This window comes from Cervus elaphus, chromosome 8 (genome assembly GCF_910594005.1).
Source record: "Cervus elaphus chromosome 8, mCerEla1.1, whole genome shotgun sequence".
Classification (NCBI taxonomy): Eukaryota; Metazoa; Chordata; class Mammalia; order Artiodactyla; family Cervidae; genus Cervus; species Cervus elaphus.
Window position 1 is genome coordinate 13,607,992 of NC_057822.1, and position 27,229 is coordinate 13,635,220.

Sequence of the window (27,229 nt, forward strand, 5' to 3'; positions counted from 1 at the left end):
TCAGTGGTAAAGAATCCGCCGGCCAGTGCAGGGGACACAGGTTCAATCCCTGGTCCAGGAAGATCCCACATGTGGCAGGGTAACTAAGCTCATGAACCACAACTGCTGAGCCCGTGCTTTAGAGCCTGGAGCCGCAACTTCTGAGCCCACATGCCACAACTACTGAAGCACGTGTGCCTAGAGCCTGTGCTCTGAAACAAAAGAAATCATTGCAATGAGAAGCCTGAGCACTGAAACTAGTGAGTAGCTCACAGCAACTGGAGAAGGCCCACACACAGCAGTGAAGACCCAGCACAGCCATAAATAAATAAATCGCAAAACAAAAACAAAAATCACATACTATATAAGGCTCTTGTGTTGTCTCACAAGCTGAGAGGACAGAGGCAAAGGGAGTGGGTACTCATGGGGGATTTGCTTTCTGTCTAAAATCCAGTCTACCTGGCGACACTCTTAGGAGGGGTTCTGTGGGCAGGATACGGTGGCTGACCTGATGGTCCCAGCCCACTGCAGTAAGAAGGGAGTGACTGAGCAGGGACCAAGTAGCACTGCTCACAAAGTCTCTGTGGGCTCAGCTTCTAAACACCTTGGAAAGGTGAGCAGCCTGGGTGAGCAGGCTTCACTGACAGAGGCCAGGAAGGGGGCCCTGTGTGGGGAGATCACCAGCCCAGTGACGCCCCAGGAGTGTGCAACTGTGCTGGGGACACAGCTTGCACTCTTGGTGTCCACAAGGGAAACAATCGCTTCTTATTACTGGAGACAAAGACTTCTCTCTGCCAAAGATATCAAGCCAGGGAGGTAGGAAGGTAGATGCTGCCTTGGGACAGGGGTATCCCCAGTAAAATTCTACTGTCCTCACTGCATGAAAGAAACACGGAGTCCCTTGCTAGTGTAAAGGGAAATATGAAAGTTACTATGTATCATGAATACACTAAGAGTTCTCTCTGTAATAGCTCAAAACTGATCTATGGCCAAAATTAAAACCACAGTGAGCGTATCATAAATCTCAACTATTACTGGGTTGGCTTCTAATTCTGCTTCAAAGAAGGCTTCAAATGCTATTCAGAATGATGTGAGTTACCAATAAATGAAAAATAGTTAAAGAAAAGAAATATGGAGTCCTTGTGGGGAGAGGCCACAACACAGGTGACCTGCCCAGAGTGAACTCGGTCTGGATTCAGAACCATCTGCTGAACAAGGTCCCAGATCTTGATGCAGAAGTCTTTGTTTCCTCTGACAGCGTGTGTGCCACAGCCCAGGACCCTGTAGACACGAGGTCATCTGCTTATAGCTTATACTTGTAGAACTTGCTGCCGATGAATGTCTCATTCTTATCCAGTACCCACAATTCAACAGCACCTGAGCTGGAAGCCACTAGCATACCTCTGGCTCTGATGGTATCAAGTGAGTCAGCTACTCTGGCCTCTGTCTGGACTCCAGTGGAGTAGAAATCTTCCTTGGGGGCAGCACAAGGGTCCATAAATGGCCAGAGGGAGCCAGCCCAGCAGCTGGCTGCTCAAGCTGGAAACTCAAGCTGGAAACTGGAGCAGGAACACCCGACCCGACCAGTACCTCCCAGCCTCCAACGGATGCTCCATACAGGCGGGCACATTAAGGGGAAGGTTCCACTCCCAGGCCGCCAGGGGCACAAGGCGGGGTAAAGTTTCCTTCTGCAGCGCCATAGTTCCAACCTAGCCCCCAAATGGAGGACTGCCAGAAATTCAGCTCCGCCAGACCCCACGCGGTCTCTCCCCAAGAAAACATCTTAATGACCAGGAAAATGCTCATGGTGAAATGGTACATGAAAAAGTCAGGACACAAAACTATTCACGTAGTGAGTGCTGATCTTTCTTTAAAATTGTGTACAAGTGTTAATAGTGCTTAGAGTAAGATATATTACATTAAAACAGATACATGCATCCTTATGTTCAATGCAGCACTATTCACAATAGCCAAGACATGGAAACAGCTTTAATGCCCATCCACAGAAAAATGGATAAAGAAGATGTGGAACATACATACAATAGAATACTACTCAACCATAAAAAGAATGAAACGATGTCCTTTGCAGCAACATGGATTCAGCTAGAGGTTATAATACTAAGTAAAGTAAGTCAGAAAGAGAAAGACAAATATCATATGATATCACTCATCTGTAGATTCTAAAATATGACGCAAATGAGCTTATCTATGAAACAGAAATAGACTCACAGACACACAGAATAGACTTGTTGCCAAGGAGGAAGGGGATGGGAGAGGAATGCATTGGGAGTTTGGGATTAGCAGATGCAACCTAGTATATATAGAATGGATAAGAAACAAGATCCTACTGTATAGTATAGCTCCTCTGTCCATGGGATTCTCTAGGCAAGAATACTGGAGTGGGTTGCCATACCCTCCTCCAGGAGATCTTCCCCACCCAGGGATCGAACTCATGTCTCTTAAGTCTCATGAACTGGCAGGCAGGTTCTTTACCACTAGTGCCACCTGGGAAGCCTGTATAGTATCAGGAACTATATTCAATATCCTGTGATAAACCATAATGGAAAAGAAAGTGGAAAAGAATGTGTCTGTATATATATAACTGGATCACTTTGCTGTGCAACAGAAATTAACACAACATTGTAAACCAACTATACTTCAATAAGATAAATTTAAAGAAAGAATAAGATATATTAAAGCATGTTGAAGGTGGGAGACCACAGGTGATTTCTTTTTTTAAAAGTATTCCTGTATTTTCCCAATTTCCTAAAATTCGTGTGTTCAACCTGGGTCATGTCCTGCCTGATGCGAATCTGGGAGATGGGATCCTGGGGTGAAACAAACAGATGAAGTCCCTCTTTCCTGTGGGACAGGAATATTTTATAACTGGGAGGAAAAAACCTGGAGTAAAGGAGGAAAGTTATTTTTTTTTAAAAATGGAAGAAATTGCACTGGAAGGGGTGCCAAAGAGCCAGCTGGAAGCTGCAGTCAGGTTTAGGAGTCGGAATGGGCAGCTGGGGGTGGGGATGGGGGTGACCGTGGGGCTTGCCTGGGAAGGATCAGAAAGTCAGGGGGCGTCTCTCAACACTCACCCTCTGTGTGCACGCGTGTAAGTTCCTTTCACATCTCAGCCTTGGTTTCCCCACTTGTTAAATAAGAGCAGACACTAGATGTGTTTTTTTGTTTGTTTTAAATAACTCTTCATTGCCCTCTCTCCCCAGCCCCTGGAAGCTCCTATTTTATGTCTTTATGACTTTGACTGTTCAAAGGACCTCATATAAGTGGAATCATATACTCTTTGTCCTTTGTGTCTATTTCATTTAGCATGATGTCCTCAAGGTTCATCCATGTTGTGGCATGTCAGAATTTCCCTCCTTTTAGAGACAATAATATTCCACTGTATGTATTTCTATACGTTATGTGGTTCTGAGTTTCCTTCAGCTCCAACATCGCAGGATTCCCAGTTTCAAGCGCCCGTCCTTGCTGAAGCTGATGGCTGCCTGGTGGGGTGAGGCCCCTGGCTTCAGGGAGACTTTCCCCCCTGCCTGTGTCCCTTGGCAGCTTGGGGACAGCCCTGAGAATGAAAGGCTTTGACTAAATACCTGTCGCCTTCTCTCTGGGGTTTCAGGAGCCAGGTCAGGGCCTGGGGCAAGGCAGGGGAGCTAATGATGGCCTCCCGGAGGCTTGGTCGTCCGGATGAACCAGACCCTGCTCCATGGCCCGTCCTGATTACAGGGTGTCCTCCGCTTCCCCTCCCCAGGGCCAGGCCTGGCCTCAAAGCAGCCTCTGCCTGCCCAGCTGTTCCAGAGCAGCTGCAGAGACAGGCAGGCTGAGGAATCTGGGGTAGCAGCTGCAAAATGCACTGGCTTTGGGGCCACAACAACAGATACAACTCACGGAGAAGCCAGCTGGCTTATGCATGGTTCTCATCTGGGGGTGACTAGTAGTAACAGCCACTGTTGCCTGAAGTTTTTTGTGTGTGTGTGTGTGTGTGTAATTTTGGCTGCACACTAGGTCTTCATTGCGGCGCACAGGCTCTTCATTGTGGCATGCAGGGGCTTCTTTAGTTGTGGGATGCGGGATCTAGAATGCTCGGGCTTAGTTGACCCATGGCATGTGGGATCCTAGTTCCCCAACCAGGGATTGAACCCACATCCCCTGCCTTGGAAGGCGGATTCTTAACCACTGGACCACCGGGGAAGTCCCTGCCTGAAGTTTTCATCTGTTCTTCACGTGTCAAGCACTGGCTGTGACATTTCATTTAACCTCACACAGTCCTAGGAGGTTGATACTCTTTAACCCCCCTAACAGAGGAGCAAGCTGAGGCTTGGAGAGCCGTGCACAGCTGGTAAGTGGCCCAGCCTTGTTCTGTGCCAGAGCCTGATCTCTTAACCCCTGGTTCTGTGATTGGGTGGGACTTCCTTTAGCTCCTCGGTGGAGGGGAAAGGAGGGGGGTCCACTGGCTGGATACCTATTTGCCATCCCTGCATATTGATTGGGGCAGCAACTCACGTTGCTGCTTGAGGTTCTGCTTCTAAATAAGTGAAAGCCACTGCTGTAAGCTCACCTAGAGCAGTTTACAGGAGAAACTGAGGCCCTGGGAGGGGCAGGGAGCTGTCCAAGGCCATTTTGACAGGGTCTATGGCAGAGCTGGGATTAGCACGCAAGTCCAGCCTTCCAGTCAGGCTGTCTCTGGTACCCACGTGGCCTCCTGGATCATGTATGCGATCCACACAGGCAGAGGGGCATTCTAGGGCCTTCCATGCTGGGTCTGCTGGGCCTGGACCCTCACCTACAGTGACTGCCCCTCCCTTCTCCCCCTACTGAAGGTGGGACACGAGAAGGTGGCCGGCAGTGGCGCAGAGAACAGAACACAGGCTGGAGCTCAGTTCTGACTCTGCTGCTACCTTGCTGTGTGGCCTGGGCCTCTCTGCTCCCTCCAGGCCTCACTCTCCCCTTCTGTGCAATGGGAGCTGCTGACCCTTTGAGCCTACAGGCACTGTGCAGAGGAGGAAGAGCGGTTGGACAGGAGGCAGCAAGAGTGTGGGGAGGAAGGGAGGTGCCCCGGGGCCGACAGACACCCTGCCTTGCCCCGCTCTCCTGGGGAAATGCTTCAGCTTCTGCCGCCCACACTCCTACTACTGGCCAGGGGACGCCGCTTGGCCTGAGCGTTTCCAAGCCTTAGATGACAGAGTTCTTGGTCCCCAAGGCTGCCCTGGGGCTGGTGGTTGCCCTTCCCTTCTCCCGGAACAGTGTTGGCTTCAGGGGGTTTTCGAGGAGGCTGAGCTCCTGGGTGGGCGCTCCCATGGGCGTTAGCCTCACCCACTCACGTGCACTCACACCCCTACATGTGCTTGTATGCACACACACACATAAGCCCACATGCACACGCCACACAGCAGGGACGCTCACAGGCTAAGAGAGGCCAGAACCTGACTTTTGAGGCTCTTGGTTAGTTAAAAATGAAGACATGCTGAAACAGGTTGGCCACAGTTGTGGTGTACTACACACGTTTTTATTTAATAAATTAATATCTTTAACATGCACAAACACACAAATCCAATGCAACTGAGAGATTCATAAGATAATTGCAAGAATTATAAAAGATGAGTTCACAGTGCTGTGTGGTCTGGCGATGGGAAACAGTTTCAAATTGTACGATGAGAGTCCTCTTCTTTCCATTTTGTGCACGAGTCCCTGGAACTCGACATCCAGCCTTCTTGGTGTGTACATTGCTTTCTAACATTCTATTATGAAAAATTTCAAGCATCCAGAAAGATTGAAACAACTGTACAGTGAACACCGATATCCTCACCTTCTGAAATCTACAATGAACATTTTGCAATCTTTGCTTTATCACATATCTATCTCCCTTTCCATTCAACCATCAGTCCATCTGAATCCATCCATCCATCTGTCCATCATCTCTCTAACCCTCCACCCATCCATCTTTTTTTGATGCATTTTGAGGCTCATGAATGTGAGCCTGGGTTGAATGACACTCTTTTCCCTCCCCCTTCTCCCTGACAGTAATAGACCTTGCTGTCCACACACTCACGTACGCTCACACACACACCCCTACATGTGAAACCCATATACACACACCACACACGATTCTCCCATGTTCTCTAATTCAAGCATGTCCTCTCCTTATTGACATGAACTCGCATATAGGAATATCACACATAATCACCTGTGCACACACACACACACACACACAGTGCCTCCATGTGCATTTGTAGCAGACTTTTGATATCTGTGAGGGAAGCATCCAGAGACTTTTCAGACCTGTAACCCTCGGAGAGTCCCTTACCTCTGGCAAGTGTCAGGGGGTCCCCAGTAGCTCCTCGCCCGGCATGTCCTACTTTTCTGCTTTCCCTCCAGTCTTGTCCCTTACCTTCCAGCCGCATCCCATGAAGAAGACCTCCCACAAAGGCTCCTTCTTCAGTGTTGCCAAATTTGGGTACAAAGCCACCAGACTGTCGCTCCAGGAGGGCATGGACTGTGTTGACCACACCCCATGCCCTGACCTGTTACCCAGCAGGCCCCCTGGTCAATTGGAAAAGGAACAACAGTGGCAGAACGGTGCATCTCCGGGCAACCTCAGGGGCATCTGTGTCACACACACTCACTTCCAGGCACATACAACACATTCTACCTGCATCCACACCCTCTAGACTCACAGGTACACTGTGTGTGTGGGTGTGAATGCATACTGTGTCTCACACACGTCTACTTGTCTTCCCATTATCCAGATGGAGTTACTTCCAGCACCTGGGCCCTTTTCTAAAGCCTTGGTCATTGAAGACCACTGTGAGCACATTTGGTGGAATGTGAGGTCCAGGTGTGGCCCCATGACCATGTGTTCCTGAGCTTGGCCCCAAGCATATATGTGGCACAAGTTAAGAGTACCAGTTCTGGAGTCTGACAAAACCTGGATTCCATCCTTGCTCTGCATGTAATCACTGTGCATGTTTCACATATGACTTATGTGAGTGTTACTTCTTGGAGCATTGATTTCCTTATCTGTTAAATGGGAAAATAGTTGCCATCTTTAAAGCGTCTTATAGGAGATGCCCTTAGTGGGGTGCCTGGTGTGTTGTAAGCACTTAAAAATGGTTGCTGTGAATATTATTATTGCGGTTACTTCAATCTTTGCCTCAAACTCCCAAGCACCCGTTGGGAGGGAGGACAGTCTTGACAGGGGGCTGTGTGTGGGGACAGTAGGTGGATGGTGTCTCGTTAATGCCTCTCCCCAGATCCTAAGCCCTCATTACCTACATGAATATTCATAAGGAATAGCTTCAGCCCTGCTCTGTAAATGGGTCAGAAGCAGGAAGTGGAGGCCAGTGCAGAGAGCGAAGGCAAGGGGACAGGAGGCTCAAAGCCAGAGTGCATCTGAGTCCCCATGGACGGGAGGATGGTGAGAGAGATGGGAAGGATGGTTGGGAGGATGCTAGGGGGCACCAGGGGCTTGATCAGGGGATTATTCCCATGTTGCACATTTGAAAACTGAAGCCCCAGTGAGATCAGATAAGAGAACTCTTGGGGTGAGTGGCCCAAGAAGCCAGAGCCTGCTTCCTTGGGATCTGGAGAGTTTAGCATCTGTCTCGGCTGGGTGATGGGCACAGGGGATGGACCAAATGATCACTGCAGTTTTCTCTCAATGGACATAGTTTACATGGCATTATATGGTTGGAAGAGCTGTGGTGATCCTGAATCCCAACCCTCCAGTGAGGCTCCAAGAGAATGGGTGATTTGCCAGAATCACACAGCTGCTGACTCCAATCTTGCCCTTGGAGGTGTAAAAGACAGAGTGATTCTGGTCCCTCGCAAGAGATTTAAGACTGGGAGAAGGGTGGGTGGGTTGGTCAGGATACCGAGGAATGAAGCCTCTTTATCCACCTCCTCACTAGTCCCCTGAGATAACTGCAGCAGAAACAATTATCTCCATTTTACAGATGAGAAGGATGAGGCTGACAGAGGAGGAGGCACCAGGACAAAGCAACACAGTGAGTTTATTGCACGGGGTGAGGAGGGGTCTGCACCTCTGTGCAGGGCAACGCAGGGATGTGAGAGCCCAGTTTGCCTCCCTCGTGGGTAGGGTGAGGGCATGACCTCTGTTTTTCCTGTTCTGGAAAGTTTCAATCTAAAAAAAGTCAGAAGGGGCTGTCTCTCTACACTTGCAAGCGTATTAATCCCTCCCTCTTTTCAGATGACTGCCTATTTCTTAAAATGCTTTCCAGACACTCACAACTGTTCTATGAGGTTAAGCAGGATAATCACGTCCAATTCAGAGGAGAAGTGACCTCCATGACGGCAGAGGGTATGAGAGGCGGTGACAGAACCAGGGTGTCAGGTATTGCTTGTTGAGGTCTTTGGCGATTTATTTTATATTTATTTATTTTTGGCTGTGCTGGGTCTTTGGTGCTGTGCTAGCTTTTCTCTAGTTGCAACCAGCCAGGGCTACTGTTTGTGGCAGTGAGCAGGATTCTCTTCTAGGCAGCTTCTCTTGTTGCGGTTCCCAGGCTCTAGAGTACAGACTCAATAGTTATGGTGCCCGGGCTTCGTTGCTCCGAGGTCTGTGGGATCTTCTCGGATCAGGGATTGAACCCGTGTCTCCTGCATTGGCAGGCGGATTCTTTAGCACTGAGCCACCAGGGAAGGCCTTCCTTTTCTTTTTTTAGAGAATATTTTTATTTACTTATTTGGCTGTGCTGAGTCTTAGTTGCAGTTTGTGGGATCTTTTCTTTGTGGCATGCAGGATTTTTAGCATCTAGTTCCCCAACTAGGGATCAAACCAGTGCCCCCTGCATTGGGAGCATGGAATCTTAGCCACTGGACCACTGGCCAATTTTCTACTAGACCCGGTCTTGGAAAGGGAGGGGTTGAGGGATGGAAAATTTGACCCTTGGGGCAGAAGTGTCAAAAGGAGATGACCCTGGGGTGGATGTCCATGAGAAGGATTCACTTCAGACTGCTGAGTGGCAGAATGAGGACACTGGGCTTGTGGGAAACATTCAGAATGAGTTCATTCATTTGGGGCCCTTTCACTGCCTTACTGTGCCAGGCCCTATGCTGTGCCCAGGTCAGGGGAGGGACCCACCAGAGGTGAATCAAACAGTCCTTGGGTGGCTCCAAGTCGCTTAAGGGTCTCAGACTAGGGGTGAAGACATGATTGGACAGAAAGAGGCACACTGGGTATTGTCACATCTGCTTTCACCCAGAGGCAGTAGGATGTCAGGGACAGGCCTTGGGTTCTGAGATTGGGGCCAGATTGGGTGGTCTTTTAGCACTGCCCTTCTGAGCTGTGTGGCTTTGAGTAGAAATAGTAGCAACCACAATAGTCCCAGTTGATTTTTACTAAGTGCTCCGTTTACATCTCGCATGTCACTTTACTTCTTTGAACCTGTTTCCTCATCTGTAAAACGGGATGAAGTGGGAGTTAATTTCTCAGGGTTACTGGAGGGCTTGAATGGGACCATGTAGGTGGGAGAGTTTAGGGCTTCCAGGTGGCTCAGTGGTAAGATTCCGCCTGCTGATGCAGGAGCCACAGGAAACACGGGTTCGATCCCTGGGTCTGGAACATCCCCTGGAGGAGGAAATGGCAACCCACTCCAGTATTCTTGCCGAGATAATCCCATGGACAGAGGAGCTGGTGGGCTACAGTCCATGGGGTCACAAAGAGTCAGACAAGGCTGAGCGCGCAGCACACAGGTGGAAGAGTTTGTCATGAGCTTAGCTGTGTGGTAACTTTAGTTATTTGTGAGGCCACAGAGGAGTCCCATGTTTTAGAGATGCAGGAGGCTAGTTATCCCTACTGGGGCCAGGTAGTGTTTTCAGGGCGGTGGCTGCCCTCTTCACCGAGAAGATACAGGATAGGACCAAGAGTTTGAAGGGTTGAGAGGAGGATAAAAAGGACTTTTCAGAGGGAGGGTAGCCTGTGAGCAAAAGTGTCGAGGAAGGAAAGTGTAGGGTACGTTTGTAACACAATGAATGGCTCAGGCTGGCGCCCGGTGAGTCATCAAGGATGCAGGCAGGCCCAGATCTCTGACCCTGGGGCCAGGTTCGAGGCACACAGATTTCCTCCCTAACATTATCCCACCTGTGGTTGGTTGAGGAGAGAGGGCTGGAGGGTGAAGCGAGTGTAATTACAGAGCCCTACTTCTGGGTTTCTCCCACCTCTCTGCGGGATGGTCTGGCAGAATATGACCTACCCATCCCTCTGAGCTCCTGAGCTGGGGGCCAGGTTTGGGCGTTCCTGGGGAGTGATGAATCACCAAGAGCAGGGGGCTCTGGGGAGCATGTGGCCCAAGTCAGGAGTCAGTCGAGCTTGAAGAACAGGTGGATGGAGGGGAGGACAGATGAAAGCGTGCGAGGCTGCGTCCTAGAAGCGGGGGCGGGGAGCGCACACCTGGCTTTTTGAGGAAGGTATCCTCATTTCACAGACGGGGAAACTGAGGCTCAGAGAGGGGAAGTGACTTGCCCATTTCTTTGTCCAATCATGCAACACTTCGGTATTGGGCAGAGGCTCTATGCCAAACGCCGAGGAGTCCCGTGTGACCAACTCTTGGGGTAGGGAGAAATGTTGTTGAGGTCGTGTTTGCGGCCTCGCCGGGGATCGAACCCAGGTGTCCCTATTTCCAAACCATCACTTTGGATCCGGACGTGAATCCAGCTGCGCGGCTTGCGCGGCAGCTGGAATCCCCGGTACCCCCACTTTCTTTACGGTCCCGCCCAGCGCACCTGCCCCAGGTGAGTCCCGGGAGGCCCCGAACACCGCCGGAAAGCGGCGAGCGGTTTCGGCAGGTGGGGCGGAGCCGGGCCGGGGCGGGGCCGAGGGGCGGGGCCAGCCCCCGGCGCCTGGAGCCGGACAGGAGCCGGCGCCCCTCGGCCCGCGCCCCGAGCCCCGCGCCGCCGCAAACATGGGGGCCTGCCTGGGCGCCTGCTCCCTGCTCAGCTGCGTGAGTCCTGACCCCGGCGCCCGCCCGTGCCGCCTGCCCCTTCTTCGGGCTCGCACTTTTGTCCTATCTTTTTCCTCCAAATAGTTTCTTCTTTTTCCTTCCTCCAAACTTGTCTTTCTGGGCCCGCACCCCGCCTCCCCGCTCCTCGGGTACCCCAGCTCCTCGGGTACCCCGGCTCATCGAGTCCCCCCACCCCCATCCCGGGCCCGCGGGCGCCGGAGACGGCTGGTGTCCGGCGATCGGGTTACCGCGGGGGAAGGGGTGGGGCGCCCCGGGGCAGGGGGAAGGGAGTGCCCTGGGCGGGCGTCCCTCCAGGGAACTGGGGAGACTGAGGCCCAGAGCCCGGGGCGGGGATGGGAGCTGCAGCCCCAGTTGGCCCAACTACGAGCCGTCCTGGCCGTGCGTCTCGCTTCTGCCTCCCCGACGCTCTCTTTGTGTGCCTGCCGGTCCCTGCCCCTCTCCGCCGGTGTCCTCTGTCTGTCTGTGTGTCAGTCAGGCTGTCTGTTCCTGCCCGGCTGCCTCGTTTGTCCCTTTGTGTGTGTCTGATATCTGTCCGTTCGTTCGTCCGACTGTCTTTGTCCGTCCGAAGCCTCTTAACATCTGTCATTGTCTGTCTTTACGGTTCCGAGTCTCTCTGCCCGCCAGGGTCTGTCTGCCCGTCCGGTCTGTTAGTCTCTCTGTGCCTTGTCCCTGCTTTTCAGTCTGGCTCAGGCCAGACTCCTGGGCACTTTTCCAGTGAACCCCAGACCTTTCCCTCCTAGGCCCCAGGGCCGAAGTGGGGGGTGGGGAGGAAGACCCTCTCTGCCTTTCTAAGCCGATCTTGAGCTTGAGTCCGTCTTGCGGGTTACTGCCAACACCGGCCCGACTCTGGGTGGGGACACCCAGGAACCGAGGGAGGTGGGGTCTGGGGGGAGGGACTACCTGGTCATCTGCTCGGGGACCTGGGGAGCAGCCAGCCCGGGTTGGCACTGCTGCCGGCAGAGGGGAGGAGCGTCAGCCAGACCCTGGCGGGGAGGCCCCTTCTCCTTTTCCCAGCCCCCGTTCCTTTCCCTCTTCCCTTCATTAAATCTGAGGTTCATTCAGGCAGCCCCCTCCCCCTCTGCCCTACACAAAGAGGAGCCGAGAGGAAGGGGGAGGGGGTTCTGGTGGCTGCTGAATCCCAGACTTAACTTTCCTTTGTCCCCGATGTGTGTGAATGATAGGATGGGGGTGTAGGGGCCCACAGCTGCGGATCTAGAGAGATGTACTTTACAGCTATTTTCTGAGAAGGGTATCTGCATAGAGAGGCTATAGAGGGGGTCCCTGGACCCTTGTCCCCTCTGGGCCTCCATGTCCCCATATGTGAGAGTGTGTGTGTGTGTGTGTGTGTATGTATGTGTGTGTGTGTGCGTGTGCAGGAGCTGATTCCTGAGATCTCTTCCTGCCCGGTGACACCAAGTTTTGGGTTGGATCTCTGGCCAGAAAGGGTTTGCTTCCTGGTGGGGGAGGGAGAGTTTCCTTGGAGTTGACTAGAATTCCTTCTGGCTGGGCTAGCCAGGGGGTGGGGGAGGTTGTTGAAAGGAGACCTGCCATTTCCCTGTACCTCTGTTTCTCCATCTGCCTCACTCAAGATTTAAAAGTGCCCCACCTTGTTCTTGGCATATAGTAAGCTCTCCAAGCAGGAGCTATTGTTATTATCATTTTTAAAACGTGGGTGGAGAATTCCCTCTGGAGCCAATTGCTGGACTCTGAGTCAGGCTCCTGCAATGCTGAATCAGAAGGCACCAGACAGGCCTGCGCCAACCCATGGGTTACAGATGAGGAAGCTGCAGCCCAGAGAGGTTAGCCGACTTGCTTAAGGTTGCACAGTGAAAGGAGGAAGATCTGCACAGTCAGGATTAATATCTGATCCCTAGTCTAGGCTTCTGCCCACATCTTTCCTCCCTTCATATTCTGGGTGCTGAGGGGCAGGGTTGGCCCAGAGTAGAATCGGGAGGTTCGGGAGGTTGCAAGTATCTAATGTCTGCAAGGGACCTGCCCCTCCTGTTAAGAGCCTCCCCTTGGCATTCTGACCTCTGATGGTTACCGGGTACTTACTGCATGCCAAGTGCTGTGCTGACCCCTTCACCTGTGACATCTGATTACCCACCCACCCCACCCCCCACCATGACAGAGTTAACTTATTTTGCAGATTGTGATACTGATGATAGCCACCATTGGACTGGGTCCTTACTGTAGGCCCAGAACTCAGAGCCCAGCGGTGTAGTGAGGATTTTGTATGTATCCTTTCATTTAGTCCTCACGGCGACCCCAGTGAGGAAGTTAATATTATTCACAGCTGAGAAAGCTGGATTCAGAGAGGGAAGACAATTTCCCCACAGCCACACAGTATTAAGTGGTGCTGTTGGGCGCTGCTGGGTAACCAGTAGCAATGTTTCAATGGACACTTGCCTGAGAGGACTGAAGTTCTAATGAGGGAGTTGCCAGGCATCTTTAGGGGGAACATTTTGGCATACGTGGCTCCCCTTGGTCAGATGCAAATCTGTCACAGCAAGTAGGGAATGCAAGTGGCTGTCTCTTTTATTAAAAAAAAAATAGTTTTATTTATTTATCTATTTTTGGCTCTGCTGGGTCTTCATTGCTGTGTGGACTTTTCTCTAGTTGCAGAGAGCGAGGCTACTCTCTAGTCACCGTGTGAGGGCTTCTGATTGTGGTGACTTCTCTTGTTGTAGAGCTTGGGTTCTAGGCAAGCAGGCTTCAGTAGTTGGAGCACACACACTCAGTAGTTGCAGCTCACAGGCTCTTGAGCACTGGCTCAGTAGTTTTGGCACGCGGGCTTCGTTGCTCCGTGGCATGTGGAATCTTCCCAGACCAGGAATCGAACTCGGGTCCCCTTCATTGGCAGGTGGATTCTTATCCACTGCACAACCAGGGAAGTCCACAAGTGGCTCTCTTGGTTAGTGTTTGTGCTGGACTGAAGGTGAGTCCTGGCCAGGAGGAGATAAGATAGACCCACTAGAGATGGGAGTCACCAAGCAGGTCATCACAGGGTGAGTTGGACAGTCGGCAGATACTTAGGGATGGCCTTCTACAGGCGAGGGAGTGTGAAAGGTGTTTGCCTCAGACAGCTTGGTCTGGGTCCTGGCTTGGTCTGTTCTCAGCTGCGTGACTGAGAACCTCTTCCTTGTCTGAACAGTGGAGATAACTGTGATACCACCTCTCAGCATGTCGGGAGGGTTCTGTGGGACTTAGCCTGAAGCTGGCATGCAATGGCTGCTCTGTAAGCTCCCGCCAGTGGTAAAGCACTGGATACCACATTTGAGGAAGTGGGGAAGCTGCTAAAATGCATGGCTGTCTGATGGGCTCCAAGCCGCTTCACTGCCCTGCCTGGAAGCCCATTTTATAGCTGAGGAAACTGAGTCCCTCAGGGGCAAAAAGAGACTTGTCTAAGGTCGTCCTGCCAGCTGGCGGCAGGGACATGACAGGGCCCGCTCCTCTTCACACTGCATCGGGGAAAGAAGTGTGCTTGAAGTAGTCTTGGGCTGCCCTTTTCTCAGGGTGGCTCAGCCAGTTCGGGGGTGCCACGGAAGCTTGCAGCTTATTAGACACTCAGGCCCAGGGTTTCCTGAGTTCTGAGTTCTCCTTTCTGAGAATCTGGCTGGTGCTATGAGTCTACCAGTCTAAGTTCTGGTGCTTTTCCATTGCTACCTTTCCCCTGCGTGCATCTGGGGAGGGGTGTGTTGTAATCTGAGTGTAGGAATGGTGTAATAGTCTACCGTGGCCTTTCACTTTGCATCCCAAGCGTAGCCTGTGTTGCTGTCAATCTACGGATTTTCATCTTTCCTGCTTCTGTACCATTCCATGGGGTTAGTAGTCACCACTGTCCTCTGGTGTAGGGCAAAGAGGTCATTTGCGGTTTCTTGATATTCTAATAAGTTCATGCAACTTAAAGCTTTGTGCCTATTTTAGTTTTTTCTCTTAATTTAAAGTTTTTTTTTTTAATAATAAAATCAACTTTATTGGGGTATAATATACATTTAACTATATTTAGTTTCCTAGGGACAGCAGAGCCTGGTGGGCTGCCATCTATGGGGTCGCACAGAGTCGGACACGACTGAGTTGGCTTAGCAGCAGCAGCAGTTTCATATACCCATTTAAGTGTTACCAACACATCTGCTTCATTCAGCAGAAAGATCCCTCTTAAGGAAGTACCATGGTGCAGTGATGGGCATTTAGTTAATTTCAGCTTTCCCTTATTGTTTTCCTCCTGTGAACAGTGTCACTGTGTGTGTGCGTGTGTCTGCTTTTACTCCATGGGCTGGTATTTGTGTAGGAAGAAGTTGTGGTTGGAGTGATCCCCAGAGGTGGGGAGTAGAGATTAGGATGTATGAACAACTGCAAGGATGCTCCAGAAGCAGCCAGGGTGGAAGAGAGGGGCTCTGTGTATTTCTGTCTCCCAGACCTGGTCTCTCTGGTTACCAGCCAGGTCTTTGGAAACCTGAGATTTCAGGTATCAGAAATACCTGGATTTTGATCTCTAAGAACCAGAGTAAATTGAAAGGCCACCCTCCCTGACTGCAGTGTGGCAGCTTTTCTTGTGTCTCAAATGTCTCAAATGGAAATGGTAATGAGCCAGAGCCGGGCCTTGACCTGGGTACTTGGGTACTTGGTTCCTGAGATCAGTGCCTGTTGTTCAGCTGCTCAGTCATGTCCGACTCTTTGCGACCCCATGGACTGCAGCACACCAGGCTTCCCTGTCCTTCACCATCTCCCAGAGCTTGCTCAAATTCATGTCCATCGAGTCGGTGATGCCATCCAGCCATGACATCCTCTGTTGTCCCTTCTCCTCCTGCCTTCAATCTTTCCCAGCATCAGGGTCTTTTCCAATGAGTTGGCCCTTTGCATCAGGTGGCCAAAGTATTGGAGCTTCAGCTTCAGTGTCAGTCCTTCCAATGAATATTCAGGACTGATTTACTTTAGGATTGACTGGTGGGATCTCCTTGCTGTGCAAGGGACTCCGAAGTCTTCCCCAACACCACAGTTCAAAAGCATCAATTCTTCAGCACTCAGCCTTCTTTATGGTCCAACTTTCACATCCGTACATTATTACTAGAAAAACCATAGCTTTGACTATATGGACCTTTGTTGGTAAAGTAATGTCCCTGCTTTTTAACCCCTGAACAGTGCCTGTTGGCCTCCCTTGGTTTTCTTGGGCACTTGAGGGATTGTTTTCATCACTGGGGTGTTTTGAAATTAAACAATACTGCCATCCATGACTTAGCAGACCCTGGCGCGGACAGACTTGATCTCAAATCCCAGCTCCTCAGCTTACTTGCGACGTGACCTTGGTTGCGTCATCTCCTTGAGTTTCAGTTTCCCATTTGTAAATGGGGGGTTACAGCATACTTCATAGTGTCAGTGAGTAATCTAGACAAAGTGCTCACCAGTGTCTGGGACAGAGTAGCTCATCATAAAGGGAAGCCATCACTATTATTACTGCCATCCACTTGCTGTGTGATTTCTGGCAAGTCTATTAACCTCTCTGATCTCAGAATGCTCTTTGAGGTTTATAAAATACTCTTTCTGGCATTTGCTTATCTTCTCACCACCCCACCCCGCCAAGTAGCCATGGATAGGAGTCAGGGCTCTGGGCAGCGTTTGCAAGATACAACCCGAAATTGATGGATGGGTGGATTGTTTTGATTTGGACCCTGAGGGAGAATTCCATTCTGCAGGCATTTCGTTTAGCATCCATGCTGTGCTTGGCTTTGTGGATGAGAGAGATAAGTTACAAGGAGCATTCCAGGGGCCTTTCCAGTCCAAGGGGAGAGGAGGGAGGCGACAGGAAGGCAGCTGCACCGCAAGCAGAGTGTGCGGTACCCCTGTGACCAGTCCAGAAAGCAGGGGACAGGGTCTCAGAGGAGCAAGGGACCCTTTCAGCCTCTCTCTGCAAAGCTGGTCACTCAGTAGAAGGCTGTTCCTGTCCCTCTCCACTTTGGGAGGTGGTGCCCAATGGCCATGGAGGCCCGTTGATCATTGGAAGAACACCAGGGTCCTGTACGTGGCTGCCAGGCCACCAGCCTGGCCGACCTTACCACCCACTTGCTCTTGAAGCTTTGGCCACAAGGCCTTCTTTTCCTTCCTCCAACACTCAGCTCCTTCCCACCCCCAGAGCCACTGCAGACTCTCTTCCTTTTGTCTGGAACACTTTCTTCATCTTGGCCAGGAGAGTGCGTCCTCACTGTTCAGCTCAGCTTAAATGGCATCCCTTCAGGGCAGTGACTCGCCACTTCCCATCTAAACTAGGCCCCCGCTAGGCCCCCGTCGGTCACTCTCATGGCAGCACTTACCATGACAGGTGTAAGAATGTGGTGAGTCTCTTTCCTGCCCTCAAAAACTCCAGGAGGGTGGAGCCCGTGTCTCTTGACCTCCTGACTCTCACATACCTGAATGAGGAGTCAGAGCTGTTTAGAGGAAGAGAAACGGTGACCCACAGATATCTGGATGTGGGCCCGTTTCCTTCAAGGCTAGGCTGTGGAACTGGCTTCTGTGGGCTGAGGCTACAACTACGAATGGAGTGGCATCACCAGCCCCTAAGTGATTTCAGCCAGCCCCCGGAAGGGAGGGGCTGACACAGGGCAGAGGCGCCTGAGACAGAAGGGGTTGGACGCCCCTGCTGTCCAATCTGGTGCAGCACCAGGCCGGGAATCCCACCCTCTCATAGTCTTCATTCCATTCATTCAGCAGATGTTGAGTGATCAGCGCCTGCTGTTTCTTGAGGTCTTAGCGTATGTCTGGTACCATGCCAGACACTTTACACTCATTCAACAGATAGTCCCTGAACTCCCGATGATGTGTCAGGCCTGGTTCCCATTTCTGGCACCTCCACGGTGAAGACAGACAGACAAACCCCCCTGCCCTGGTGGAGCTCACACGTTAACAATGAGAGGCAGGCCCCGTGAGTCAACTGTGAAGCCAATCAGTGGTTGTCTAAGTCCTATGGAGAAAAATAAAGCAGGCAAGGAGGACGGGGAGCCTGAGGGAGTTAAAATTTAAAATCCTGATTTTATTCTTAAGACTGCCATCTGAGAACCAGGTACCCTTCTGATTTCCATTTTATGAAAGGGGAAACTGAGGTTAAGAGAGAATAAGTGAACCGTATAAGGTTACACGGCTAGCTAGCGACAGGATTGGTCTTTTAGATTTTCTTTTTCCACTCTGCTTCATCTGAAATAAGAAACAGTGTGACCTCAGCTCTCTCTCTCTGGGAAGCCACAGTAACCCCTGAGGATAGATCCAGGTTTGAATCTGCATTCTGTTGCTTGCTGGCTGTGTGTCCTTGGGCAAGCCAGCCTCTTCCAGCCTTGGTCTCCTTGGCCTCTCCCTTGGGCTTGAGAGTTAAATGGTGTGACATCTGGGGAATAGGTATCCCTCTGTAGCGTGGCACGGGAGGGCTCTGCGTAGGTTTGGAGATATTGACCAGGCAGCAGGCAATGGGCCCCTGGAGGATGCCGCGTGCTCAGGCGGGGAAGAGGAGAGGAGGCAGAGAGTAAGGGGCCGTCCCCGCCCTCCCCGCAGGCGTCCTGCCTCTGTGGCTCTGCCCCCTGCATCCTGTGCAGCTGCTGCCCCTGTAGCCACAACTCCACGCTGAGCCGCCTCTTCTTCACGGTCTTCCTCTTCCTCGGGGTGCTGGTGTGTGTCATCATGCTGAGTCCTGGCGTGGAGAGCCAGCTCTACAAGGTAAGCCACCTGCGGGACCTGGCCTCTGGCGAAGGCTCAGCTACCAGAGGGCCCAGCTGATCAAGAGGTGAGCAGGACAGGGAGGGTTTGGAGTGAATCACAAATGGAAACCAGTGGACCACTGAGGATGAAACCCTTTCCTTGTTCCCCAAAGCCCACCTCCCGCTTAGCACCATTTGCACATCCCACCCCCACCCTGGCACCATCCGTGGCTGTTAGCCCATCTGCCCATAAAGGAACACGACTATCTTGTCAATTACTAGGGAACCTGGAGACACGCTTTAGCCAGACGCCCTGTTTTCAAGAAACACCAGTTTGATGTTTGGTGGAACATGTTAACCTTGAGCCCGTGGTGCACCTGCTTATAAAAAAGCTGAAAAGTAAAAAAAAAAAAAAAAGATGGGCAGGAGTGTCCAGCACACTGATGATCCAAGCTTGACATTAGGGGGGTTGTTTCTTCACATTGGGAAGAGGGTTTGATCCTCCTCATTTCTCATAAGCCATGGTCCCCTTGGGGAGTCTCATGAATCGTTATTGCCCCCGCTCCAGACAGTGGCCCAGGGCAGTCCTCCCCACTTCGATGCATAAGCCCAGCTTTGAGGGTCTTATCCTCCCTTCATCTCAGTGTTTCATAGTCCGTGGCACAGTGAGGCCAGAGGTTCTGACACGCTAGTGTGCACAGAGGCATGAATCCCCTGGGGAGTGTGCTAGAAATGCAGAATCTCAGACTCCACCTTAGAGACTCTAGTTCCGTAGGAGAGGGGACCTCAGCAGATTCTTTGGAAAATCCTGCCTTGGACAGTGCAGTGTAGTCCTGGGGTTGTGAGATGATAGTAGGGAAATTAACAAGATCTAACTGGACGTCTGTCCCTGGGGGGCTCACTCACAGGACTTGAGCGGCAGAGGTGGGTGGGAATGGAGATGGGTGGTGGATGGAGGTGGGAGGCACAGACTGCCGTCCAGCCCAGGCCTCCTGGGAGAACCTCTTGGCTGGTGGGGGGAGGCCTGGGCAGAGTCACCCTGGGTTCTGGGTGGGGTGGGGTGTTCGAGCTGCTTTGTCTGTCTCCACAGCTGCCCTGGGTGTGTAATGAGGGGACCGGATCCCATGTCGTCCTGCAGGGCCACATCGACTGTGGCTCCCTGCTTGGCCACCGCGCCGTCTACCGCATGTGCTTCTCTATGGCGGCCTTCTTCTTCCTTTTCTCTTTGCTCATGGTCTGCGTGCGCAGCAGTCGAGACCCCAGGGCTGCCATCCAGAACGGGTGAGGAGGGGCCCTATCTGAGGCCCTCCCGCAGTGGATTTCCCCATCCTCTGCCTGTCTCCAGCATCTCCAGACCCTACCTTCAGACTCAGGAGCTGCTGAAGCCAGGAGGATGCAGCTCAGAGATCAGTTCATTGAGCAGTACCCACTTCTCAGATGAGGAAATAAAGCCCAGGAAAGACAACAGCATGCCTATGGTCACACAGCAATTTAGTGGCACAGTTGGGGCTAGAACCCGGGTGGCCATCCTCACCCCTAATTGGTCCTTCCCTCTGCCCCTTGGGACTGTTTTTAAGGCCAGGACAGACTCTCTGTGCCCATCAGACCATTGGAAAGTCCCTGCCATCTCTCCCAGTACCTGTTCTGTGGGGGTGGGATTCTGGGGGGCCAGCTTTTCCTCTCCCCCTCCTCAGCTCTCTAGTCTGATCTACCCGTTTCCCCACCATAGGTTTTGGTTCTTTAAGTTCCTCATTTTCGTGGGCATCACCGTGGGCGCCTTCTACATTCCTGATGGCTCCTTCTCCAACAGTAGGTGGCCTTGGTGGGGGGGATGGGGGCTACCAAGAGGGACAAGCACTGATGGGTACTGCTGTTTGCACCCAGGAGACAGGTCTCTGCTGCTTGGCCACGTGGCCTCCGGGGGTTAAGGGGACCTGCCTTGATACCTAACCTGTACCCTGCCACAAGGCATCTCTGTGTGTGGCCTGGGGCTCCCTGAAGGAGGGGACATCAATACAGGTTGTAGCATGAATGACTGTTGAATGTATGAAAGTGAGTGTGAGAAGAGACCCTGGAAGGTGCCTACCCCAGGCTGCTGCCCCACGGCTGGACCCCCTTCTTCCCTCCCCTCTCCCCACCCAGTCTGGTTCTACTTCGGTGTCGTGGGCTCCTTCATCTTCCTCCTCATCCAGCTGCTGCTGCTCATCGACTTTGCACACTCCTGGAACCAGCGGTGGCTGTGCAAGGCCGAGGAGCGTGACTCCCGCGCCTGGTACGCAGGTCAGTGCTACCCCGTGGCCTCGTGCAGGGGCCGGGCTAACTGAGGGGGGGGCGTCCCTGAAGGACGGCGGCCTGGAGGGCATCTCAGGCTGCCTCCTGCCTTAGCACCGGAACTGAGCCATCCGTGGCAGATGGAGAGAAGGGTATGTGTGGGCAGGGCGGTTGAGGTGGGTCAGCCCCCTGGAGGGACCCGGCGGAGCAGGCCCTACAGAATTGACCACACCCAGCCAGACCAAACTTCAAATGACCCCTGGTTATTGAATCCCCAGTAGCAGAATGGGTCCCTTTTCAGACTGATTTTCTGAATCTGTCGAGAAGAAAGGCTCACCACTTGGGATTGGCTTGGTTGTCACACCTCCCTGATCACCACGCATCTAGTTCACTCTTTGAAAGACTGTTCTCTTTTCATTGTCTTTATATTTATGGTGAGCTTATTTGCGGCAAGTGAATCATTTTAGTTCAGGGTGGGGCGGGAGCTCACAAAGGCTGGGTGTGGACGGAAGTTTGGCAGACACTCCTTGGAGGAGGAAGCTGGGGCCCAAGACCAGATGACTGCCCGATGAGGGATGGGGTCCTTATGCATCCAGACCCACCTGCTGCTGCCCCTCCCTCCCAGGCCTCTTCTTCTTCACCCTCCTCTTCTACGCGCTGTCGATCACGGCCGTGGCGCTGCTGTTTGTCTACTACACCCAGCCCGGTGCCTGCTATGAGGGCAAGGTTTTCATTGGCCTCAACCTCACTCTTTGTGTCTGCGTCTCCATAGTTGCTGTTCTGCCCAAGATCCAGGTGAGAGCCCTGCCTATTTCTGCCCAACCTGAAACCAGGCCCCTCGGTGTGTGGGACTCCTTGTAGGAAACCTGGGGGCTAGGGGCCAGGTCTTTCCATCTCTCTCTCTCCCAGAGGCTTGGGCCAAGAGTGTGGGCTCCCAGGTCAGCCTCCCTGGGTTAGAGTCTCAACTCTTGCATTTACATGCTGGCTGTCTTTGGGAAAATGCCTTAACCTCCCTGTGCCTCTCTCATCTCAGATGTTAAATGAGGACAATAACACTTTTTGGAGTTATTCTCAAGATGGAGACCATGTTTGTGAACACAGAACAGTGCCTGGCCTATTGATATCCATCAGACATTGGCTGTTGTTTTCATTATTCCAATGTTATCAGTTTTTATGCAAATCAGGAGAATATTAGGAAAGGTCACTTAAGTGACGATTCCTAGACACCTCAAGAAGTGGTGTTAGAAGGTGCAGTTCCACAGTTTCCAGTCCCAGACTATCTGGGATAATGGGTGGGGGCTGCCAGGGCAATCTTTTGTTCTTCAGAAAGGAGGCCTTCTGAGTCTAGTGGTATTTCATCTTGGGATATCAACCCATCAGTGGTTTTAGAGGTAGCTTAGATAGTCTTTGAGGGTCCTCAGCAGAAAGGTTGGGAACCTTCCTTTGGGCCAGAGCTTCCTTTTGCTAGCAAGAAATTAGAAGCCCAGAGAGGGTGATGCCTTTGTTCCAGGTCATGCAGCAATCAGTATTCATTCAGCACATACCTCTTGGGCATCCACTGTGTGCCAGGCACTCTTCTAGATGTTGGGGATACAGCTGTGAGTAAGAGGAGGAATAATAATAGCTGACAGTTAACAGCACCCATTATGTCATTTAGTCCTCGCACCATCATCATCCCCACTTTCCAGATGAGGAAACAGAGGCTTAAGGAAGGAAGGAGACCTTGCCTAAGGTCACATGACTAGTAAGGGGTGGAGCTGGGATTGAACCCAGGCAGATAGGCTCCAGAGCCTGTGCTCTTAATCATAGAGTTCAGATTCATATTTTCAAGTGTGTGTGGTGGGAACTGAGAAAGAACAAGCCTGGTGAGGAAATGAAGCTAGGTGAGATAACTTGGGGTAGTAAGTGCTATGTAGAAAAATAAATGGAATGTGGGCTGGAAGGGAGGTGGGCTGGCAGGGCCAGGGGCTTCTGCAGTCAGGGTTTTCAGGGCCTTCTGAGGAGTCCTGTTTAAGCAGAAGTCTGAATTCTAAAGAGGGGCTGCCAGTGCAGAAATATGAGGGAGGAACATGTTGGAAAGAGGGCATGGTGAGTGCAAAGGCCCTGAGGTTGGAGAGGACTTGGCAGAGGCTGAGACAGAGAGGTGGCCACCATGGCTGAGGAGTAGTCGGCAGGGAGGAGGTGGCGGGGACGGGGCGGGGGAGTGGGTGGTCAGGTGAGGATGGAGGTGGGGTACAGGGAGGAGAGCTTTAACTCGAAGTGTGAAGAGATGCCGCCCTTGAAGGGTTTTCTCAGCGGGGGAACAAGTCGGGTCATCTGTTAAGAGAAAAAATTAGGGCTTAACCTTTGGGTGGGCGAGGTTGGGCAGTGGGTGGCCCAGATGGTATGTTCTCCCAAAGGGTATGGGGTGGGATGGCCCCAGATGGTGGGGGTTTCTGAGGCCCCCCTGGTTGGGTGTGAGTGGGCTAGGTGGGAGTGGGGTGGGGTGTACCAGGTTTGGCAGGAGTCACATTGATGGACCACTCTCGCCAGGATGCCCAGCCCAACTCAGGTCTGCTGCAGGCCTCGGTCATCACGCTCTACACCATGTTTGTCACCTGGCTGGCCTTATCCAACGTCCCCGGTGAGTAGAGGCCTGGGTTCCGGGAGGCCTGGTCTTCTTCCTAGGCTGGGGACCTTCAAAGATGTCAGGGACACCCCAGCCTCTGCCCGTTCCAAGACTCAGTCCTTCTGGGAGTTGGGGGGACCCTATCTGTTCCCGGCGCTACCTCTGTTGTTTTGTCTAAGTGCTATCACTAGGACTTGGATGGTTGGTTGTGTGTCTGTCTGTCCATCTGAGCCCATCCTCTGGGCTCCCTGGCTGCTCAGACCTGGCCTGCGGTAGGCTGAGGGTGACCATGCTCCCATCCCCAGACCAGAAATGCAACCCTCACCTGCTGACCCACTTTGGCAACGGGACGGTCCTGGCAGGCCCCGAGGGCTATGAGACCCACTGGTGGGACGCGCCGAGCATCGTGGGTCTTGTCGTCTTCATCCTGTGCACTGTCTTCATCAGGTAAGCGGAGGGTGGGGGTAGGGACTGGTCTCTGGGAAGGACTCATGATTGGGAGCCCTGAGCCACAAGTGAGGGGGGGGTGTGGGAGCCAGGACACCAAGCTCAACAGGGGGTGCTTTCTCAATTTGATGGAATGGGCTGCAATCCAGGTCTTCATTCACTTTTTTTCAAGATATGCATTGGGTCCTCAAGATTGTATATGTGTCTCAAACTATTCAATATAGTTAAAAATGTCAAGACCTCATTATAGAAAAGCAGTGATAAAAAATCATCACTGTTATTTTTATTATGAAGAGGAGGCAATAGGTAACCCTACTTACTTAAAATGAATAAAAGGAAACCAAATGTAACAGCAGGTGAGCATTATTGCGAACACTATTAATGAATGTAATACCTGGGATGAGCCTTTGCAATACTAGATTCTCAAGATATGCTTATAGAAATGGCAGATAAACAATCAGAATAACAGGGGCTGTTTATTTGAGGCACAGTGCTATGGGTTCACACCGATATTCCATTTAATCCTCTCACCACCCCTGTAAGGGAGGTACTGTTATCTCCGATTTTATAGACAAGGAATCAGAGGCTCAGAGAGGTTAAGTGTCTTGCCCAAGGTCACACAGCAAGTAGGGGTAGAGTTGAGAGTCAAGGCAACTTGTTAATTCCAGGGCCGAGGGCTTAACCACCAGGCCACCGGCTCCCGAGGCTCGGGGACCCTGGTGTCCAGGGTCACTGTGACCAGTGCCGAGGTGTGTGAGGCCCCCTGGCGCTGCCCAGTCGCTCAGCTTGGTGGTGATGGCCCGACAGCCATACCCACGCTCTCCCCCCGCCTCCCACAGTCTGCGCTCCTCGGACCACCGGCAGGTCAACAGCCTGATGCAGACGGAGGAGTGCCCGCCCGTGCTGGACGCCACGCAGCAGCAGCAGCAGCAGGTGGTGGTCTCCGAGGGCCGGGCCTTCGACAACGAGCAGGACGGCGTCACCTACAGCTACTCCTTCTTCCACTTGTGCCTGGTGCTTGCCTCTGTCCACATCATGATGACGCTCACCAACTGGTACAGGTGCGTGGACGGAGCCTCAGCGCCCACGGTGTGTGAGCCGCGTGCCTTCCCCTCCGGCCCCGTGCTGGGGCTTTCCTGGCGCCTGCTCGAGACGTGGGCGGGGAGGTGTCTCTCTAGGACCCTCCAGGGAGCCTGCCCCATCTCTGCCTCACTTTCCCTGTCAGTGCCCCGTCTGCTCAGTAGCTAGTACCTTCGCTGAGGGCCTGAGAAGTGGGGCTCATGGGAGGTGAGGCTGGGTCTGGGCAGGGCAGACCAAGTTTGCAGATCAGGTGTAGTGTTTGGGGTTGTGGGACCCCATTTGGGATTCATGGTTGGAGGGTTAGGAGCAGGGTGTGGGGTCAGAATCAAAGTCACAGGGTCAAGAACACGGGTCATGAAGTTGAGAGTTGGGACTGGAGCCATACAAAGTCACAGATTTGGTCATTTGGTTAAAATTGGAGTTTCAAGGCCAGAAAGCCAGCATTGAAGCGGCCAAGTCAAAGAGCGAAGATCAGAGTAACAAGGTCAGAGGCCAGGACTCTGGGGACAGGGCCAAGGGTCAGAATTGAGGTCAGAGATACCAGAACTGTGGTCATAAACTCTGGCTTGGGATTATGGGATTGAGGTTCAGAGTCAAGACTAAAGTCAGGTGCTTCAGGGTCCCAAAGTCAGGGACCAGGAGCGAGGTCACAGAATCAGGATCACAGGGTTAGTGACCAGAGTCAGGTCACAAATATTACACCTAGGACTAGGGTCAGGATTGTAACTGAGGTCAGGATCAGGTCTACAGTACAAGGTCAAAAACTGTGTTTAGGGTCTTAAGGCCTGAAGCTGATGCTCCAATTCTTTGGCCACCTGATGCGAAGAGCCTACTCATTGGAAAAGACCCTGATGCTGGGAAAGACTGAGGCAAAAGGAAAAGGGGTCTGCAGAGGATGAGATGGTTAGACAGCATCACTGACTCAACGGACATGAATTTGAGCAAACTCTGGGAGATAGTAGAGGACAGAGGAGGCCTGGCGTGCTGCGATCCATGGGGTTGTAGAGTCAGACTTAGCAACTGAACGGCAACCACACCAAGGCCAAGTGTCAAATATATCAGAGATAGGACTAGAGCTACAGGGTAAGAACCAGAGGTGAAGTCAGGGGTCACAACTGGATCCTAAGTTCGGGGCCGGGACTGAGGTCAGAGGTTGGGGCCAGGCTCACTGGGATGATGGTGTGTTCCAGACCCGGTGAGACCCGGAAGATGATCAGCACGTGGACCGCCGTGTGGGTGAAGATCTGTGCCAGCTGGACGGGGCTACTCCTCTATCTGTGGACCTTGGTAGCCCCCCTCCTCCTGCCCAACCGTGACTTCAGCTGAGGCAGCTCCCTGCAGCCGGTCCAACCTGGTGCCTCGGGGCTCGTGACAGCAGGCCAAGCCCCCGCCCCACCTTCAGGGCTTGCCCCTGAGCTGGGCCCCTCTGTTCTTAGTGCCTTCAGGGAGGATGAGCATCAGATCCCCCCCTGCCACTGCCCCCAGCTCCCCACTCCAGAGCCGCCTCCTCCTTCCCCTTGCCCCTACTTGCCCACACTCACCCTCTTGTGAAACAAGGGCCCCTTGTTCTAAGGCTCCCCAGGAGAGGGTCTTGAAGGAGAGAAATACTGAGAGCCGCTCAGAGCGGAAGTGCTCACTGCGAGGGGGTGCCCAGCACTGAGGCCCCGATCTTCCTGACCACGCACCCCAGGACGGCCCACACCCTTCCTGGACTCCGTGCCTTACTGAGTCTCTCAGACTCCGCCAATAAAGAAGCCAGCACGTGTGCCTCTCATGTCTGTGCCCCTTCCCCCTCGACATGGGCCCCTTCCTGATTGGGGACCACTCTGGCGGCTGGGAACAACGTCAGGGCAGAGGGGGCTGAGGGGCCAGACCATGGGGGACCTCAAAGGTCAGACAGAAGGCTCCTAGCTCTGCATCTGGGTCATGGAGAGCCTGAGGTGGGGGCTATAGAGGAATGAGGAGCTTTGGGAAAAGGGAACCTTAGGGGGTCAGAAAAGGGGACCCTGGAGCAGTGTTAAGTGATGAGGCCAGAGTCAAGATGGGAGGGGTGGGTCATGTGGGTGGCTAAGAGGCTGGTCTTTGCCTCTCATCTTACCAGCACCCCCCCTGAGGTCTTCCAGGGTCTGCTGAAGCACTAGTCATCACGCTCCACTTCTTTCTGCTGTAGACTTGACACC

General features: G+C 52.6%; 1 protein-coding gene and 1 pseudogene across 2 annotated transcripts; one reads left to right on the forward strand and one right to left on the reverse strand.

The window, feature by feature from the left end:
* Positions 1 to 400: 400 nt before the first annotated feature.
* Positions 401 to 1,679, reverse strand: LOC122698892 (annotated as a pseudogene).
* A 5,646-nt stretch (positions 1,680 to 7,325) lies between these two features.
* Positions 7,326 to 26,823, forward strand: SERINC2 (serine incorporator 2). Of its 2 annotated transcripts, XM_043909545.1 has the most exons (11): positions 7,326 to 7,402; positions 7,941 to 7,991; positions 18,501 to 18,662; positions 19,734 to 19,924; positions 20,373 to 20,452; positions 20,786 to 20,923; positions 21,540 to 21,709; positions 23,447 to 23,537; positions 23,828 to 23,969; positions 24,809 to 25,030; positions 26,240 to 26,823. In XM_043909545.1, the coding sequence occupies exons 1-11, from the start codon at positions 7,388 to 7,390 to the stop codon at positions 26,373 to 26,375; spliced, it is 1,398 nt and encodes a 465-aa protein (XP_043765480.1). In that variant the 5' UTR covers positions 7,326 to 7,387; the 3' UTR covers positions 26,376 to 26,823. The 2 variants fall into 2 exon arrangements, with proteins under 2 accessions (XP_043765480.1, XP_043765481.1); XM_043909546.1 differs by lacking the exons at positions 7,326 to 7,402; positions 7,941 to 7,991 and adding an exon at positions 10,759 to 10,943.
* Positions 26,824 to 27,229: the final 406 nt, after the last annotated feature.

What these genes read in the sequence shown, in the direction of transcription:
- SERINC2 (XM_043909545.1), top strand. An exon ending in CTCCCGCGCCTGGTACGCAG is followed by an intron (nt 20,924 to 21,539) that starts GTCAGTGCTACC and finishes CCTCCCTCCCAG; the next exon opens with GCCTCTTCTTCTTCACCCTC. An exon ending in GGCCTTATCCAACGTCCCCG is followed by an intron (nt 23,538 to 23,827) that starts GTGAGTAGAGGC and finishes TCCCATCCCCAG; the next exon opens with ACCAGAAATGCAACCCTCAC.